The sequence below is a fragment of the Vanacampus margaritifer genome, chromosome 5 (assembly GCF_051991255.1).
Source record: "Vanacampus margaritifer isolate UIUO_Vmar chromosome 5, RoL_Vmar_1.0, whole genome shotgun sequence".
Classification (NCBI taxonomy): Eukaryota; Metazoa; Chordata; class Actinopteri; order Syngnathiformes; family Syngnathidae; genus Vanacampus; species Vanacampus margaritifer.
The window spans coordinates 26,110,486-26,129,975 of record NC_135436.1 but is presented as its reverse complement, the minus strand read 5'-3'; the positions used below and the strand labels follow the sequence as shown (position 1 = coordinate 26,129,975).

Below are 19,490 nucleotides of genomic sequence, written 5' to 3'. Positions count from 1 at the left end.
TAAAGATAAGAGCTAATATTGGACAATTAAATCGGTCAGGCCCAAGTAATATATTTGTGTCTCCTGCTGCTCTCACTTTCTGAGACTTTGTGCTGATGAAAAGGTTTCGTTTTTCATCATTCGTGTCCAGCTGTGCATGTGATGATGACGAAGAGGAGGAGGAGGAGGAACGGCCAATGGAGGGCAAAAAAAAAAAAAAAAAGAGAAAGGAGAGGAAAGTTGAATGTGCAGAGTTTTCTGGGAGCTTCAATGGCCACCAACTGTCGGGGACAACAGAGGGGGCGGGGCTCCCCGTATGACAATAGCGCCTTTGACCCCCGGTCATGAGGAGGAGGGGGCGGGATCCCCATCTGCTGTGGTGCAAGGGAGAAAGTGTCTTAGAATGGAACGCAATAAAGACTCCAATAAGCCTTCATGAGGGTTGGGGGGGGTGGGGGGGGCAGGCTGATTCTGCTTAACAACAACAGCAAGTAGAAATAGAAAGCAAATAAGAAACATGATAACATGATTTGAAAATTCAGCCCCGGAAGACAGTTTAGCTTAGCCAACATGAAATTTGGTAGGCTGGTTTATCATGAGTAGCCCCACAAAAAAGTCTCATAAAGCAATGATGGGACAGAAACAGGAAGTCTGTCATTTTTGTTTTGGGAGAATTCATTTTAAAGGTCATTTCCAGGAAATTCCTGCCCCCTGGAAGTGTTTTTTTTTTTTTATTCAACCATGAGTCACTTGGCAACATGACATGTCAATTATGAGTGGACTCACAAAAAAAGTCTCGAGAAGCCATGACAGAAAAGAGACAGGAAGTCGGCCATTTTGATTTGAACAAAATCATTTTAAAGGTCATTTGCAGGCCCTCCTGCCCTCTAGAGTAAAATAAATGAATAAATAATACAGCTCCCAAAGCTTGTGTAACTACAAGTAATTTGGTTGACATGTCCATCATGAGTAGACCCATAAAAAAAAGTTTCAAGAAGCCATGACAGAAATACACAGAATGTCAGCCATTTTGGTTTGAATGGTGGTAGTAGTGTATCACGTCATATCAAAACCTCAAACGAGATCATTTTTAACCATGTGTTGTACACGTGCTCAATCGTGGTGACATGACTAGACAACAAATGCTATGGTGAACCCTCCACGACCCCCCTTGACCCCCCCTCCCCCCCTCCCTTTGAGAAAAGTAGAGCCACGGGGCACATGGAGTCAGCGGGGTTTAAAGTGACGGCTGCCGCCGCCGTGATGTCACTTCTCATGACCACGCTCGACGTTACTGCTTGCTAAGCTACACCACTGTCACCATGCATCTTTGTCACGCACGCACGCACACGCAAAGCACACAGGCTAGCACATTAGCTTCCTGTAAATAGCGCACATGCCTTGATTTGTTGCCGTGTTTCCGAGGCGACACTCGCATACACGGCATTCACCTCAGTGGGACAAAGCAGAGGATTGTGGGACGCCCATCGCCGTGGTGATGGGAATTAAAGTGACAACCACCGTGTCGCTATCAACCCCCCGTCCCCACCCACGCCCACTCCTTCCTCCTGGAGGCCCCCTCCCCCACCCGTGCCCCCCAAGCCCCCTAGCAGGTGTAAGAGCAGCCGAGAGAGACGTCTTTCTTCACGTCTTGGTCCACGTCCAGACCCTCTCGCCTTCCGCACCCCCTCCCCCACATTACGTGTGTGTGTGTGTGTGTGTGTGTGTATTTTGAGCTACTTAATAAGACATCATCAGTTCCTCCAAATTAATACTGCAGTAAAAAAAAAAGACATGTGATGACTACTACTGCAACACAAGCAAAAACATCTATAATTATGTATTAGATTATTATAATTATGTATTAAATCATTATGAAACAAGACAACATTCATGAGGAGCATTTGGAAACAACACAAAGCTGTTAAAGGACACTGTAAAATTAAATGCAACACACACAACAAAAAAAATAAGTGTGTGTGACATATCAGTTTCTCCACATGCATTTATTCTGAAACGAGAAACGCAACACAACACAAACCTCTTAAAGGGACACTTTTCTACTTTGCGGATTGAACGCAACACAATCAAATACTTCAGTGGTGTGTTTGTGTGTGTGTGTGTGAGCAAAGGCTGCAATCCAAAAATTCAAATGAAAACAGCATGTTCAAAGCAATCCCAACACACACACATCAAGAGTGTATTTGCCGCATCCTGATTGGCCCTCCACAACAATGACACTCAGCGTCGCCGGTCGCCATGGCAACCTCCCCCGGCTGGCACAAAGGGGTCACATTTAAAAGGTCCAAATGGGCTAATGTCTCTTCTTCTGAGTACTTTCTCTCTTGCGCTCACTCGCTCGCCTGCCACAGATGTGTGCTCTTAAAGGGGCAGCGTGTCCTTTTTTATTCTTTTTACGGCGTGGAGTGGGCGTAGAGGAAGGAGAAGAAGAAGGTGAGTGCGGCAAACAAAGAGGTGTATTGATGATGCTTTCTCATCTGTGGTGAGGGAGGGGGGGCGACCCCTTTAGCACACGCACACACTTGACAATAGAGCTACTTCCACAGCTGCCCCTCCCACCCCTTCTTCCATTATTTTTAATCCTCCCCTAGTGAAAGCCTCCAATGCCCTACTCAAACCCCCGTCCTTACAGCCCCCCCCCCCCCACCCAAATACCATGCTCACCCCCACTTATTCAATCTCCCTGCCTCAAATACCCCCCCCCCCCTTATGATTAAACCCCCCCTCACTTTTTTAGTCTGGGATCCCACAAAGCCGTCAGCTGTCACGACCACTGGACTTTCCCTTTAATTATGTGCGCGTGTCTGTGGTGCGTTTAAGGACATTTGGGATTTTACAGTTCTGTCACTAGTCTTTAATAAATTTCTTTGGTCCTGACTTGGACTCATTTGATTGTTTTGACTTCTTTCTCCTTCGTTCCTTCCATCCTTTGACCTATGATTTTTTTTTCATCCTTTCCTCTTCCTTGCTTTCTTGAATTTTCCTTATTTATTCGTTTCTCTTTCGTTGCCTCTCATTTCAATCTTCCCCTCCTCCTTCATTTGTTCTCCCTTTCCTTGTCTCTTCCTCTTTTTTTCCCCACCTCCCTCTCTCCTTCCTTATCCTCATTCCACTTTTCCATGTTCTTGTCCTCCCTTTCCACATTTCTTTCCTGTCCTGTTTTTTCTTTTTCCCCTCACTTGTCTTTCTTCACTTGCTTTCACCTCTTCAAGTCATTTCTGCTGACATCTTTTAAGTATTTTCCGTCTGTTATTTTGTGTGTGTGTTGTTGTTTGTCTTGACATAAATCAGAAGTAATCGCCCTCCATGTGCTTTTCATTCACAGCGATGAGCTCACACACACAAATACACACACACACAAACACACACTCTTAGGGTGAGCTAATGTATCTGAGGCAGCCCGAACTATGCCGTGCTATAAAATTTAAATTTTTGGGGGTGTTTGGTTGAAAACAAGACTTCTGGGCCCTGTTTTAAATAGTGTGTGTGTGTGGGGGGGGGGGGGGGGGGTAATGTATACATACTGTATACTGTATGGATTACATTCGTCATGTTTCAATATAGAACATATGTACGTACAGTATGCATACCATTTGAAACATGTCTATTATAAAAATATGAGTACAATATAATAAGCGGCTCGGAAAATGGATGGATGGATTTGGCCTTCGCCCCTGGATAACATTTTCTTTTGCATTGAAATGTATGACAGCATCATATTTTCCTAATTACTGTTAATAAACAACAATTAATATCACACAGAGAGTTGCTGATGATGTGCTTACCAACCGTTTTGAAACTTGACTGATTTGCTCTTTGTTTTCCAAAGTCAAAGCAGATGTTTGCAAATGCTGTTTTGAGTAAACGCAGACGATTGATCTGATTTCATGAAGAAATACACAAATCTGAGAATTACCGAGAATTACAGGCTGGAGTCTGAGAATTTGCGAAATTTTAATGCCTCGAAACAATGACTATGATTATTAGAAAGATTGTCGGAATTTGCTCATCGTTTAGTTGTCAATTGATCATCGGCACTCTAACCGAAAGAGTGCCCCAACATACACGTTTTCGAAGTTACAAATCAGCGCACCTCAAACTTTGAGTGAAGCAAATAAAAATGGAGCAATTGAGGCACTGAAATGCCCTTACATGTGGGCAAGGAGAGCCACAGCCCACGATGCACTCACAGACACAAAATAAAAAAAAGAAAAGGACCTACAAAACTCACAAACGCGAAATAAAAAAAGAAAAGGAACTACAAAACTGAAGCTCATATGCAATCCAGGTACGAATACATTATCAAGGTCGGCTGTGAGAGAAAACATCATCAAGGAGAACGTTCCTAACAAGCGTCCATGTTGGGAGTTGTGTGGTCACTTGCAGCAATGACATCATCCTCCAAAAAGTTGTGTTGGCGACGTCCAGGTCGATGATTCACGCGCCCAACAAAGTGAAACAATATGGCTCCGCTCTGGGCTCGGCAGCCTGCAAAAAGACGCTTTGGAGAAAGTCCACGGCACCAAGCGCCGCTTTTGTTTTTCTTGGTTTGGAATTGAGAATGTCATGTCCGACTTTTTCTTTTTCTTTTTGGAAGGGAAGAAGCAGTGAGGATGTTGTGACATTCAGTGTGTGTGTCAATGTCACAGCTGCTGCACACAAAAGCCAGCAGGGACATACAGTAATTTACGATTATCTCTTTTACAACTGAAAGGCTCTTACACGCTTTACAGAAATCCTCTCACATACTTCATATTGAAGTTTGTGTTTAAGTAGAGAATGTGAGCAAAACAAAATTCTGTAGTGTGTTGTAGTAGTGTGCATGAGTGTTTCACTTACTGTAAGTGTGAGAGTGTTTCATTAGTGACTGTGAGAGCATTTTAGTAAAGTATGTGTGAGAGCTTTTTGGTAGTGAGTGTGTGTTTCAGTTATGTGTGAGTGTTTCAGTAGTGTGTGAGAGCATTTAAGTTACTGTCTTTGTGAGAGTGTTTTATTAGCGAGTGCGAGAGCAATTTCAGTGGATTGTGTGAGAGCCTTTTGGTAGTGAGTGTGTGTTTCAGTTATGTGTGAGTTTTTCGGGAGTGCATATGAGTGAAAATTTTTGTAGCATGTATGACAAATTTCAGTAGTTTGTGCATGAGTAGTTAGTGTAGGAGCATTTTCAGTTTTTCAGTAACGTGTGAGAGCATTTATGCAGTAATTTGAGTGTGTGACAGCTTTTTAGTAGTGCTCGTTAATGTTTCATTTTTGTGCGAAATTCAGGAGTAGGTGTGCCCAGTAGTGCCTGTGAGAGCATTCCAGTAAGTCTGTGTTTCAATATTCGTGTGAGAGTATTTTAGTGGTGTGTGTGAGAATGTCTCATATGCGTATTGCAAAAAAATCCAGTGAGAGCTTTAGTAGTGTACCTGTGAGTGTTTGATTACTGTGTGTGCATGTTTCATTTGTGCGCGTATGAGAGGTAATCTTATATTATGTCCCTGATGGCCCCTCATACCTACGTGAAACTCACACGCACACGCACGCACGCGCGCACGCACACACCCTGGAACAAATGGGGACCAGATTGTTGACGAAGATGATGTAAAGGAGCAGGCATGTCGGTCTCCATGGCCAGCAAACATGTTGAGTAAATCTTGCGTGTGTGCGCGCGCGTGCGTGCGGAGGTCAGCGAGCTATTAAAGCAGCCAATCACAAACTCATTTTATGCACTTTTTGTACAAGTTGCGCAAAAGAAACCTTCGTTATGCAACTCAAAGGTGACGTCTTCATTGGTGTGTGCGTGCATGCCTGTGTTTGTGTGTGTGCGCGTGTGTGTGTGTAGGGTGTCATCATGGCAACACATTTTGGAAAACATCCGATTTTAGTTGGACTTTGGAGGCTGAAAATATGATTTCAGTTCATTGGCGTCAACGTGTTGTTTATGCTGACATAGCTTGTCAGTGGTAACTTGGACGTAGCATCTGTAAAGCTGATGTTGACGATGTGGTTTCAAATGAAAGGGAGGCTGGATGTATCTTGAATTGCTAAACAATTAAATGAGGTTGTGCAAAATCATAAATAGTCGCAATTGTTTTCGCTAGTATGCGTGATATGTGCGGGTTATAAAAAAAATGTTTTTTGTGTGTGGCTTTTTTTGCACTCAATCGCAGAAAGAATCTTGTTTAATTTAATTTAAATATAAGCATTATTTCTAATATATATATATGTATATATATGAATATATATATATATATATATATATATATATATATGAATATATATATTCATAAAAAAAAGTAAATTCAAGGTAAAAACAAAATGGTCAAAAAAAAAGACAATGTTTCTCCCAAAAATATTAAAAATGTATAACTTGTATTCAAATATTAATAGTTAAATTAAATGAAAACAATCGGATTTATTAGAACAACCCCCCCACCCATCAAAAAATTCATAAAAAATAAAATTAAAACACAATGACCATTTATGATTTTTAAGTCTTCAGAAAGTGTATTAAAAATGTCTTTTATATGAAATTATAAAATTTTCTTTCCTAGAAATATTAACATTTTTGTAAAATGTACTAAATTCTCACGTTTTTTTTTTTTTACACTGTTACACTTTTTCCACATTTTATGTTACAGCCGTATTCCAATTTTTTTTTCTTCAAAATTGTACACACATACATAGCCACATAAGAGCATGAAAATGATCTTTGTAGTCTGCAAATTTACAACAACAAAAAATTACTAACCTAAGAAAGAAAAAAGGATGCACTGTTGTCTGTTACACAGTGTTGACATGTTAGCCAGATGCTAACAAACTGTTAGCCACGTCATAACCAACACGTCGTAAAATGCGCGATGTCACGGTATGGCGCGTTTAGGGGAGCGAGGCTCCAGCGGAGGCCCGGGTTCAAACGGGTGTGAACTTGTTAAAATGTTGTTGAGGTGTTTGCGAAGCAGCTGTGCTTGTGTGCGCACCAAAGTGTGTGCGAGACTTTTGTGGAGATATTTGATCCTTGTTATATTTAGTTTGGAGTCATTAAGTCGTTCAATAAGTTAATTAGACAGTTGGCCTGTGTTTGTGGGCGGGGGTGTGTGCGCATATTTTCCACGCCAAAATGTAAACCATTTCATGCTGCGTCATTGTTTTTTTTTCGAACCCGGACCACCAATTATAGACGCTAATTTATGAATTTACATGATGTTCTGGCGTCAACTGGTTGTACAAAGTACAAAAGGGGGGGGAAAAAAAAGTTTTTTTAAAAACTCAATCTAAAAAAATATAAACACTAAATCACAGAAATAAAGTGAAGACAATAATGATAATAATAAGGTTAAGAAATAAAACCACAAGTCATATATATTACATATGATAACAGGTTACATCGTAGCTCAAATTGAGGCAGATGTGGTATCATCCTGACTATACCAGGTATCGGTATCAGTGGCAATACCAGTCTTATTTTAAGGTATCGGTAATCACAGCGGTGACCGATACATGTATTGTGTAAATTCAGCTGACTCGCTTTCATTTTTTACAGGCAACATATAATAATTCCATGTTTCAATAATAAGAATAATAGTTCCAATAAGAATTTGACTATTTTCACGTTAAAGCATTCATTCATTAACAGTCACTCAGGCTGGAGGTGGCGAGCAAATAAGATGGAGGCGGCCGCCCCTGAATTTCGTACACAGGAAAAACCCTGAATAAAAATTGAAGCAGACGATCCAAGATAATGCCATTTTGAAAAATTGTGTTTTTGTTTGCTAAATTGTTTTTTTCCGTTCGGCCCAGTGGACTTGTAATGGAACATTCATGTTTCCTGGTTTGTGTGTGTGTGTGCGCGTGTACTTTGTGTGCGTGCGTGGTGGACAGTGTCAGCTGTTTTAAGCCCCCTATCTCGACCTTACAGACTGCAATCCCCCCAAATCCAACTCTTCACCCCCCCCCCCCCCCCCATGTGACTGCCCCTGTGTCCTGTCAGCTGCGCGCACACACACACACACACACACACACACACACACACACACGCACACACTCAATGCCAAAGATAGAAACACATGCACGCATTAGAGATGAGGTTATAGGGGAATGTTAAGATAACTTTGAGGCCTTGGGATGTCAAGAAGCGTAGACGCTGGAATAGACGTGTGTGCGTGTGTGCGCGCGCGCATATGTCGGCCCGTGGAAAGACAGGTGCGAGTCCATTATTACAGTTGTGCGACACTAGACACCGACGAGGGAGATAACGCTCAACGAGCTGCAGACAGCCACTCTTATTATGGAGTGTGTGCGCTTGCGTGTGTGATGACACAAAAGACACGCACACATATGCACGCGCGCAGAAGGTCAGCGCGCTAAGGGTGACCCGGCGCGGCCCTCTGCAGGGCGGCGTGAGCGACAACAAGCAAACGTTGCACGTGGACGAGTGGGGAGGGAAGAGGAAACGTGTCTGCGAGCGAGCCGCCGCATTCCTGCCGGCAAGTTTGGCGCGTCTTGTCCAACTTCGAGTCAGCGTAAGGACGCGTAAATCACTCGGCTGGAAAGGCGTGAACTTTTCACTTCTTTTGAGGCATGGGCGAGACAGCCATAAAAAAAAGAAAGGAGAAAAAAAAAGATGAACAGAAATTTGAAATTTCACCTCCATAACTTTATTGAAAGCTACTTCTGCTCTTTGCTCAGGGATTTGTTTCATTTGTCTTGATACCAAACAAGTTTTGCATAATGGCAATTCATTGGTACTTTGTCTTTAGGGGCGTGGCCTATTGAGTGATGTCAAGAGCTTGTTAGGTTGTGGCCTACAGTTGCTTCCTGTGTTTTCATTTTGTATGTGCGTTTATCACGTTCAGCCAGCGACTGAAATTGTATCGGCGGCTGCGGCTCTCCTTGCCCATGTGCGAGGGCATCACAGTATTTACGTTATTGTTTGCTCCATTTTTCTCATTTAGCTCGCAACACCGAGAGTCCATTTGTGGTACCACTATGTGTGCGTGCGTCAATGTGCGAGTAAAATCAGAACATCATTCAACTCATTTGGTTTGGGTAGGAATTCACACCAGGTCCAGTTACTGAGCCCGTGTGTGTGACAGATGAGTCCGCGGGTGATTAGGCGTGTATATATAGTTGTGTGTGCTCAGATAAGCAGCCGTGAGCAAAGAGCAAAGATCTACATTTTTTCCATGGAAAATGCAAATGGTCGGTTCTAGGCTTGAATTGTGGCCATCGAGAAACCTGTATTAGCTATTAAAACATGTTCTTGAAATCAGAATTTTCAGCATTTTTCTCATGAATATGCAAATTTTGTTTTCAAAATACTAAAATATATATATATAAAATGTTAAATTACTCAAACTTCAAACCTTAAGTGATTTTTTAAGATTTTTTTTGACATTCTTTTTAAACATTTAAAAATAATTTGTCAAAAAATATTTTTTCTTAAAAAATACACAATTTTATTTCCTTAAATTAGAAAACATTTCTCTCAGATATATTAAAAATGTACAACTTTCTCAGAAATAAATAAATTTTTAAATTGTTTTCTTTTTAAAGTTCTAAAAAAATTACAGCTTCTTTCTAAAAAAATATAAATTTTCTTCAAAAACTTTCGTTAAAATTTTTTTTTTAAATACAGTGTACAAATTTTCCTCAAAGATAGTTTACTTTTTTTTAACTATGAAAAAATATTTTTTTTATTATTATTATTATTATTATATTACATACAAAATAACCACTTTTTCCCTAAAAAAATATTTAAAATATACTAGCCGTAAAAAAAAAAATAAAATTCCTCAAATATACAAAATCTTAAAATAACTTTTTTTTCTTTCAAAATATTCTTGAAAAAAAAAATCCAAAAAATATTTTTTAAAACATCCTCAACTGTGTCTTGTCGCTAGGCAGATTTCACATTGATGTGACAGCAGGTATAACACGAGATTTAGGAGGGCTGTCGGGAGTGGGAGGGGGTTCGAGTTGTTTGCTCGCCACCGGTGCGGTCACTCGGGGCAACAACAGACATCCTGCTTCCAAAATAAAAGAGCACAAGGGAATCATGGGAGATTATGAGGGGGGTCTCCAGGGGTGGGGGGTGAGGGTAAGGGGGACGTCCTGAGTGTGATGGGAAACGGGGGAGGAGGAGCGCATGAGTTGAAGTCAACATCCGACTGAGACAAGTTGAAGTTAGGGCCAGACCAATTAAGTAAAATGAATTAATTTAACAGTATGCTTCAACAGAGTAGCAGTAAACAGCTTGAAGATTTTTTTGTGGAAGAATTGTTCACAATTGTATCTGCTACAAACATAGTAACGTAGCGCTATATGTCACTTTTTTTGCTTTCAACTAAAGACAAAAAAAAATCGGGTGATTATCGTGTCTCGAAAAAACTATATGTATTTCCTGGAATAAAAAGGTTCCTATCAGATAAACGTTCTTTACTAACTAGGAAATACTAACTCACTTTTATTAACTAATTGGCCTTGGGGGAGGTCTCTGCTATGCTCATTGACATTGTCGACATATCCACCATGACCGTTCCGTCAACTTTATTGTTATTATGGCGCCCTTAAGAGACTTTTACAGACTTCATTTAAATGTTCTTTTCCAAGGGCCTTATGGTAATTTAGGGGGGCTTGTAGGTGTCTTAAGAGGGACTGGTTTGTATATTGGGGGGGGGGGGGGGGGTTCGAGGCAGCAGCTGCAGCAAATGAAAAGGTGACATCAGTGGGGAGGAATTCTCTCCTTTTCTTCCAGCTTCTTTTGTTTGCCTTTATTCTTTACATTCACGCTGTTGACACATGAAAAAAAAAAGGGGGGGTGTTAAAGGGGGGGGGGTCCTTGCACTGTAGAAAGTAGCAAAGCCTTTTATTTGTTTTTGATAAAAGTTGATCGCACACGCACACATGCAGCAACATGTGGAAACTGTCAGGTGCACACGCCACAGCAAAAGAATTTCACTTCCTCTCTTCTTCTTGTACAGACCACTAAAATGACCCCAGCCGTCACTTTTTCTATGGCCTTTTCCTAATTGGCCCCTCATTTGTACCCCTGAGCTCCACCCCCAAGTGTGTGTGTGTGTGCGTGTGTGTGTTCCAAGGCAACCATCACATTTTCATCCGCATAAGACTTCAGCGAGAACACGTCCAACTTTCCTTCCTGCTCATGATTACATCAGCACATGATCGCGCACGCACACACACACACACACACACTCTTATGACATCACCAGCAGCTGCATAAAATCGTGTGTGCGAGTGCAATTGGTACATTTACACAGTTTGAGAATGGGAGTTTGTCGCCACGGTTACAGCAGCAGACGGCCTCCATCCAATCAGGTTTTATGTGTCATGTGATGTTAGTTGCCTTTTCAGGGTCTTAAACACTGTTGGCGCAAACGTTTCCCAAAGTCATATTTGTTATTAAAGAAGCCACTCACCCCCCCACCCCACCCCTAGAAAATTAAAAACATTTCTTGAAAATTATTACTTATTTATTTTTTTACAAATCATTTAATGTGTATTATATAAAAAGTCATTTTTGTGGGAAAAAATTATGTGTAGCAGGAAAAAAATATGTTTTCATTATTAGGTCACATTTTCTAGTTTAAAAAACAAATTTTCTGAGAAAATATTACATGTAGTAAAAAGAAAAAGTATTTTTTCTATTAAATTGTCTTATTTTACAAAGAACAAAGTATATTCTCTAGAACAAAATCTTTCTACATCTTTTAAAAAATGTTTTATATACTCTAGAATAAAAATTATATTTCTAGATTTTTTTCATTTTTTTATTAGTTGTGTAAGAAAAAGTGTATTTTTAAAGTGTATTTTTAAAGTGTTTTTCAAGAAATAAATCTTGTTTTCTAGCTTAATAAATTGTTTATTTTGTAGAAAAAAGTCATATTTTTAAGAAGAAGAAAAAACATAAAAATTCCAGAAAAATAAATTCTGAAGAAAAGTACTGTTTGCTAAATGTGTTTGCGTATTTCAGGAAAAGAAAAAACTTTAAAATAAAAATATTAGAAAAATGTACTGCAAATCCATCCATTTTCTAAACCGCTTATTCCTTAATAAACTTTTTTTATTTTTATTATTATTTCATTTTTTAAAGATTTGTTGTCTTATTTCTATAGAGGGGAAATACAGATTTAACCCCAGAAAACTTGAAAAATAAAAATATTACAAAAATAATTATTTTAAAAAAGCACAATTTTCTAAATTTGCATATTTCTAGAAATAAGACAAAATAGATTAATTCTCAGAATACTTTTTCTAAAAAAGTGACAACCCAAATCAATATGTAAAAGTAGACAACAGCCAAAAACATAAATGTTCTTATCTACACCTATGTAAATAAACAGAAGACAAACTCGCATTCTGAAACTTCTGAAGCAAGGAAGGAAGTAAAGGAGGAGGAAGAGGATGAGGAGTTTAGCAGAAGGCGTCGCTAACAGGCGGCTAATCCGTCAGATGCGATCAAAGGTAGCCAACTAACGCCGGCTAATCCTCCACCTTGAGGAGATCTTCTTAATGAGCTTAAAGTAATGGACGCCTCTTTTTTAGCGCCATCGTTTGTTACTTCCGGGAACGTGACTTGCGTGGACGCCGTGAGAAACACCGAGTGGAGCTTTTTCATTTTGATGACGATCCTAATGGCTCCATTTTGTTTTACTGAGAGAGTGTTTATGTTTGTGCTCGCAAACCTTAATTATGAATAATGAATGATCAACGATGAAGAAAGCTAACGCTGCTCAAAACAATTCATCATGGATCTTCTGCTGGAAATGGCTGCTAGCATTAGCATGGTGGCTAGCTTCAGAGTGAGCGCCACTGTCTTGCCTGTGGTTAGTTGTAAGTTGTGTTTTTGGGGGGCTGGCAGTCACATGACAGTAGTTTCTGCTAGTAGTTAGCAACATGGTTAGCATACAGAGGAACCTAAAATATTGAAGACGCAAAAGTGTGAGTAGTTTTGCTTTGATATATTAGTACTTTTCTTTTGTGCCACAATTAAATTTTCACTCCAAATATTGCCTAAGCAATTAAAGGTTTTACGATGGTCACAGAATTCACTTGACATTTTTTCCAGTGGGGACAATATTTGAGTTTTGAAATAAAAACGACTAAGAATCCAGCAGTGTCATGCCAAATGGATCGTGTTCCACTATTATTAGCGTGCTAGCATATTAGCGCTCATACAATCAGCAGTGAAGCTTTGGGGTCATCAGGGAGGTGAAGAGGAGGAGGAAGAGAAAGAGGAGGAAGGACTGAGTCATATGAGCAGGCGTTTAATAAAAAGCAGCCTTCATGATGATGATGATGATGATGATGATGAGTGTTCCGCATGGTCACCGTGCGCAGGACAGGACGTGACACTCAAAACGACTTGTAAAATGAGAACACTCGCAAAGGAGCATGCAGCAAAAATTCATTCGACATACAAATAAATTGAGAATTAATTGAGCTTGTGAATCAAAGCAACCTTGCCAATCGAGCCACTAAGCATGATTTAATTATGTTAATCATTCGTTATTGATTCAATTTAGTGATTTGAATGACTTTATTAGATTAGTGGCTGGTCCCTGAGGGGGGGGAATGGTCGGCATGAAGATGCGGCAGCACAGCTGTGCTGAAGCCTGGCGTCGAGCTCCCCCGACAGTGTCCCGTTCTCACACACGCACGGGCAAACACACACATACTCATGCCAAGACAATGGCCTGCTAATCCTTGCTCCCGATTGGACGAGAGCAGATTACCCAGAGGGCACCAGCTGTCGGGTAGAGGCAAGGCCCAGTTTCCTCCTCCGTGTCTCCTACACGCACACACAAACACACACTGGCAGCCATGTCACTGCTCAAATGCTAACGGTGACGCATGTTTGTCGACGTCCCGTAAAGGGACAAGCAGGCGGGTCGATGAAAACGCTGCAGAATTTAAAATAATGCGGCAGCTCCGGCTTGGATTCTTCAGGGATGTGATTTTTCCGCTAATTCGCGGAATTCCGCTTTTTTTTTATCTCCCCCCCAAAAAAAATTTTTTTAATTTTTTTTTTTTTTTTTTTTTTTTTTTTTTTTTTTTTTAGTAGTTCATTGTGACTCCGACAGATAACATCTTCTGCTATAACAAAGACATTTGTGGTATGCTCTAATATGAGTTACTTTTTATTTGGTCATGATACAATTATTTGTTCATGAAATTTGAACTCTTCAACATTATTTATGTGTTAACTTAGTAATCACATTAGTTAGATATGATGATATTCTCAGTGATAGTTTTTAAAAGCAAAGGCAGTCCAATGTTTTTGAATGTGACTGATTTTGAGTTGACTAAAACTGCCATTTTATATGGGATAGTTCAATAAACATTGAAAATTTATGCTGTTGTTTTGTCTATTTCTTTGTCATGTGAGTGCATTGAAAGTACTTAAAAACACGGAAAACCCATGAGCTCCGGGCCTTGTCCCCCCACCAGGGCACTGCCCTGGACCTAGCTGGGTGCCAGCGGCCCCCAGACCCCCGGCTAAATTTTCAGATAATTTCACTTTGGTCAAATCACATCCCTGATTCTTAGCCTGGCCTTTTTCCGACCATCCATCCTCAACATATATGAGCTTCACCACATTTTCATCACACTAGCAAGTCGACGGTTCAAAGTCACAACACTGACTTTCATAGGGCAAGTTGGTCTTTGAAAGACCCCTGGAAAATTAGGCTAAAATAGCAGCTTCAAACCAAAATGGCAGAATTCACGTCTTTTTGTGCATGGCTTCCTGGGACTTTTTTTGTGTCTACTCGTGCTCGACGAGTCTACCAAACTTATTTTGTAATCACTGGCCCTTCCTACTGATTTTTCCTTTGTATGGTTGCATGCATAAATTGTTCAAGAGCCAATTTCCCACGAATACAAAAGTTGATGATGATAGTGTCTTTGTTGCGTTTGTGTGTGCAGGCACCACGGAGCGGGTATGTCTGGTTCAGGGCACGGTGGAGGCGCTCAATGGCGTCCACGACTTCATCGCAGAGAAAGTACGAGAGATGCCGCAAAGCAGCCAGAAGTCCGAACCCGTCAGCATCTTACAACCACAGACCACCGTCAACCCTGACCGCATCAAACAGGTCTGTGCTAGACTATTCTAGTTGGGGTTCTAGACTTTTGTGTTGCTGTCTACAGTCTAGTTTGTATCTAGTGTTCTCGTCAATTCTAGTCTTTTATTGTTCGTGTCTAGTTAACTATTCTAACCTACTGTCACACGTTCTCCACTAGTCTATTTAATCTCTACTAGTCTATTCTAGTGTTGTCTATTTCGTTCTGTGTGTAAGCCTTTTTTCTCCCCACAAATAGCGGGGAGTGTGTTAGCGAGGCGTCAAAACTGAAACCTCAAGTCTGGCGGGAAAGCAGGGGCAGGAAACAGGAAGTGATTGTGAAGGGAGGAGATTGAGGACGGCGTGCTGGCGCGAGTCAGAAAAAAAAACACGCAGACATGCGCGCGCGCCCAAAAAAAATGGCCCCTGCTCAAGTTAGCAATTACTCTCATTGATCGCTAACTTGACCATTAGCTCTCTCTCTTCATGATTGCTGCTTATCGACTAGTCGGGTCTGGCACTAATAGTGTCTATTGACAGATCAGGTCTGCCAAAGGGTGCACACACTCACATAAACAGCACGTGTATAATTAAAAGGCCGGTTTAGCAGTTAGAGGCTAATGATGCTAACACGATTAGAACAAATCTAGCTACTTTTTGTGATGTTAATGGAGTCTTGTGGATACGCCGAGACTCCCACAGGGGATGTTCCCACCAAAGCCTTCACTTGCTAATTTAACCATATGTCCCCATAAAGCCAGCGGCCATTGCATTTTCCCTGGTGCAAATAGCAATTTATCGCCAAACAGCCCAATTACACTTAGTCAATTAGTGTAGTGGATTCATGGGGACACATCGTCAAACAAAAAAACTACATGCTAACAGCTAATACGTTTGTCGATGGTTTGGACATGTAACGAATCAAACATGCTACATGCAAAAAGCTAGTGAGTTTGTTGATGGTTTGAACCTGACTAGTGACATCAACATTAACATGCTAACAATTAAACACAAATACATCACTAGCATTACATGAATACGCACGTCAACAATTTGTGGCCCCGCAGTCAAGGTTAAATCAAGGAATTTGTGCACCTCGTAAATCATCTCAGTTAACACCAACTGATGGTCACGGTGGCGGCTGTCGGCTAACAAGAGCGGTCGCCGCCTATCAATCATCACGAAAAACGTGTCCCCTTTGCTTTCGTCTCGCCGCCGTCGACATGAATGAAAAGAAACTTTAGCCACCACTTGAAATAGACTCAACACACTCCATTATTCGTCTGTGTGTGTGTGTGCGCGCGCAAGAGAGCGAGAGCGGCTATAAATAGTCTCCAACGAGACAAGAGGCTTCTCCCTCCATTACAAGCTAAAGATAACTAAGTAGCATAGCTAACCAGGTTAGCTATTAGCTTGCTAAAGCAGAAAATGTCCTACACGAACATTAACATGGTCTAGTTTATTATAACCCTGCTGCAACTAAATAGTACCAAGAGTGACAAAGCTAAATGTAGCAAACTAGCGTAGCTATTAGCTCTCTAGAGCATAAAATGTCTTACAAGAACATTAAAATGGCATAGCTCATTTTACACTTTACAGCCAATTAGTCTTCAATGACAGTAACCTTCTCCTTTTATGACAAGCCAGGCAATAGCTTACAAGAGTAGCTATTAGCTTGCTAAATTTCATCAACATTCAAATTGAGTTGTTTATAATACCCACTTTGGCTAAATGGCACCTAGAGTGATAGGAGGCCTCTCCCTCCATAACAAACTAAAAATAGCTGACTAGTATAGCTAGCTAGCATAGCTATTAGCTCGCCAAAGTAGAGAATGTGTAATAACATTAAAAAGGTGTACTTTGTTTTGCACATTTTTGATAAATCGTCCTGGGAGACAGGAGGCTTCTCCCTCTGTTAAAAGCTAAAAATAGTGTACGGGTAGGATTATGTAAATGAGTAATTTTTTTCTGTAAGGGTCAGATAACAAAAGATCGACTTTTCATGTTTAATTTCACATTTGAAGGGTGGACACAGGCAGACAATTATTTGAATACTAACATGAAAAGTAACTTTTCTACAATATGTTCCCTTTAAGTACTTGTAGACTAAAACATGCTAGCTGTTCAACGGTGAGCTACTAGCGTCTGACGCTTCTGATTTTCACGTTGGCTATTTTGGGCTGTGAAGTCTTAACACACACACACTAAGTGTAGACTGCAGTCTGGTCACTTCCTGTGTCTATTTCCTGTCAGTATAACCTTTGACCTCAGCCTTGGACACCTGTTTCCTACTTCCTGTTATTGCCTCTCCTGGCAGGAAGTCCACAAAATCTCACGTTAGATGCAGACTTGTGCTTTAGTTGACGTCAAATCTAAAAACGAGATGAGACAAGTTTGATGTATTTTTTACGGCTTATGTTTTAGTCATGCTATCAAATAAATATTAATATACAGTATTATGTATGTGGCACAGGTGCAAGTGTTTTGTATAGTATTGATGATTTCTATAAATGTGTCACGATGGTGGAGCTAGCAAATCCACCGCCACCACTGGTTGAACTGTACGTAGTTGTAGGAAAAAGGAGAGTGTCGTAAAAGTGTTAGGAAAAGGAGGAGGAGCTCATTAGTGCAGAACACCACCAGCAAATAAAAGATGGTGGATGCGATCGTTACTGAGGGATCAGACATGGCTTCTGTTTATTCTCCCACCTCTTCTTCTTCTCTGTGTGCGTGGGAGAAAAAGGCCGTTGGATACAATATTTTCGACTACCTCCCTCAGTGCCTGTTCATTTTTTCAAAATAGTTTTTGTTTTAATTATTTGCTTCTTTGTCCCGCACCCTTCAAAAACCTTTGGTTTAATTGATTTAAATTTTAATTAACTGTAATAATTTTTAGTTCATTAACTACAGTGAAGCGTCAAAAACAAGTTTTTGTTCCACTTGTGACCACTAGATGTCACTAGTTTAAGGCCACACCACCAAATGTGAGCATTTTCTCCTCCTCCTTTCTCCTCACCATAACACCCCCCCTCTTGTTCCATCTCCTCCTCCTCCAACAAGGCCAAAAGTCTTTTCATTTGCACTGCATCTTTTCACTCAACTCAAAGCTGAAGTTATTCATCGCAAAGGTCGGCATTCAGTCACCGAGTCACTCCCACACTCACTTTATGCTCAACACGCTTCAGTCGCTCACTTGATTAAAAGAATGCACAGTACTGTACACTTTTCAAAAAGAAGAAAACAAAAAAAGAAAATAGCCAAACCAAATAATAATAAATAATAATAATAATAACCAAAAATTAACTAAAAATATTTGTATTCCTAAAAATTCACATATCTATCCTAAAAAAATCACAGTAATGTTTGCCTGTTTATTTTCAAACAGAGAAATATTAGTCATAATAAAAATTGCAAAGAAGAAATAATGGCCAACATGTATTTTCTAAAGAAAAAACGAAGTGACCTGTTCCAATAAAAAAAAAATATATATATATATATATATATATATATATATATATATACATTTTAAGGGGGAAAAAATCATTAAAAAAAATCTATGGAAATGTTTTTGAACAAATATTTTAAGAAAAAAATATGTACGTTGCAAAACGCTTTAAAAATATGTTTGAGAAGATAAAGTCATCCCTATACTTTTATTTTTCGTTCAAATGAACTGGACTGCACTAAAAGCACTGTGCTGTGTGTGGCTGGCGTTCACCAGCCTCTAGTCTCAATATGGTACTGGAGCTGTTTCCATGGCAACAGTGAACCCCTGAATCTTTCTTCTTCTTTTTTTTTTGTTCTGAAGCAGCTTTTTACACCCCCCTCCCTCAACTCAGCAGTGTCCTCTGCTCTCTATCATCAGTGTTTTGTTTTTCACCTTGTTGCCGTGGCGACGCCGCATAGTCCTCCACATCTCCTCCGCGCACTCTCCTTGATGCCGAGCGCTCTCGCTCGTTGCATTCAAACGTCAGTTCACGTATGGCAAGAGGCAGCCGCCTTCAAGGCCGTCAGACACGACATCCACACGCACTTGATGTATTCAAAAAATATCGATGACTCCATGTCGTGGTTATGCCGTTTGCACCTGGCTTTCAGTTGCGCTGTTTAACTCATTCGCTCCCAGCCATTTTCACTGAAGCAAACACCTTCGCTCCCGCCTGTTTTTGTTGTTGTTGTTTTTACGAGATTTTGACTGATTTTGCCAGGCCCACAGAATTTTGTGTTCTTTTGCTATAAAACATGGAACCTAACAAAAGAAAGATTAGGGTCTCTTATATAAATATATCTGTTTCAGTTTTTTTGCAGCAAATAACAAGATAGCTGAGATCATCATTATTCATAAACCTGTTTAAAACACTGGGGAAAAGAGCTTGTTGCAACATGGCCCTGGTTGAGCTCATATACGCTGATGCCACCTGCTGGCAGTTT

General features: G+C 40.3%; 1 protein-coding gene across 3 annotated transcripts in view; it reads left to right on the top strand.

Annotated features, from left to right (window-relative positions):
• Window positions 1–19,490, top strand: part of nova2 (NOVA alternative splicing regulator 2) — a 60,073-nt gene that overhangs the window by 25,846 nt on the left and 14,737 nt on the right. For all 3 annotated transcript variants that reach the window (XM_077565196.1, XM_077565195.1, XM_077565194.1), the window contains one exon: window positions 14,926–15,092. In XM_077565196.1, coding sequence (XP_077421322.1) covers window positions 14,926–15,092 — 167 coding nt within the window. The remainder of the gene's footprint in view (window positions 1–14,925; window positions 15,093–19,490) is intronic.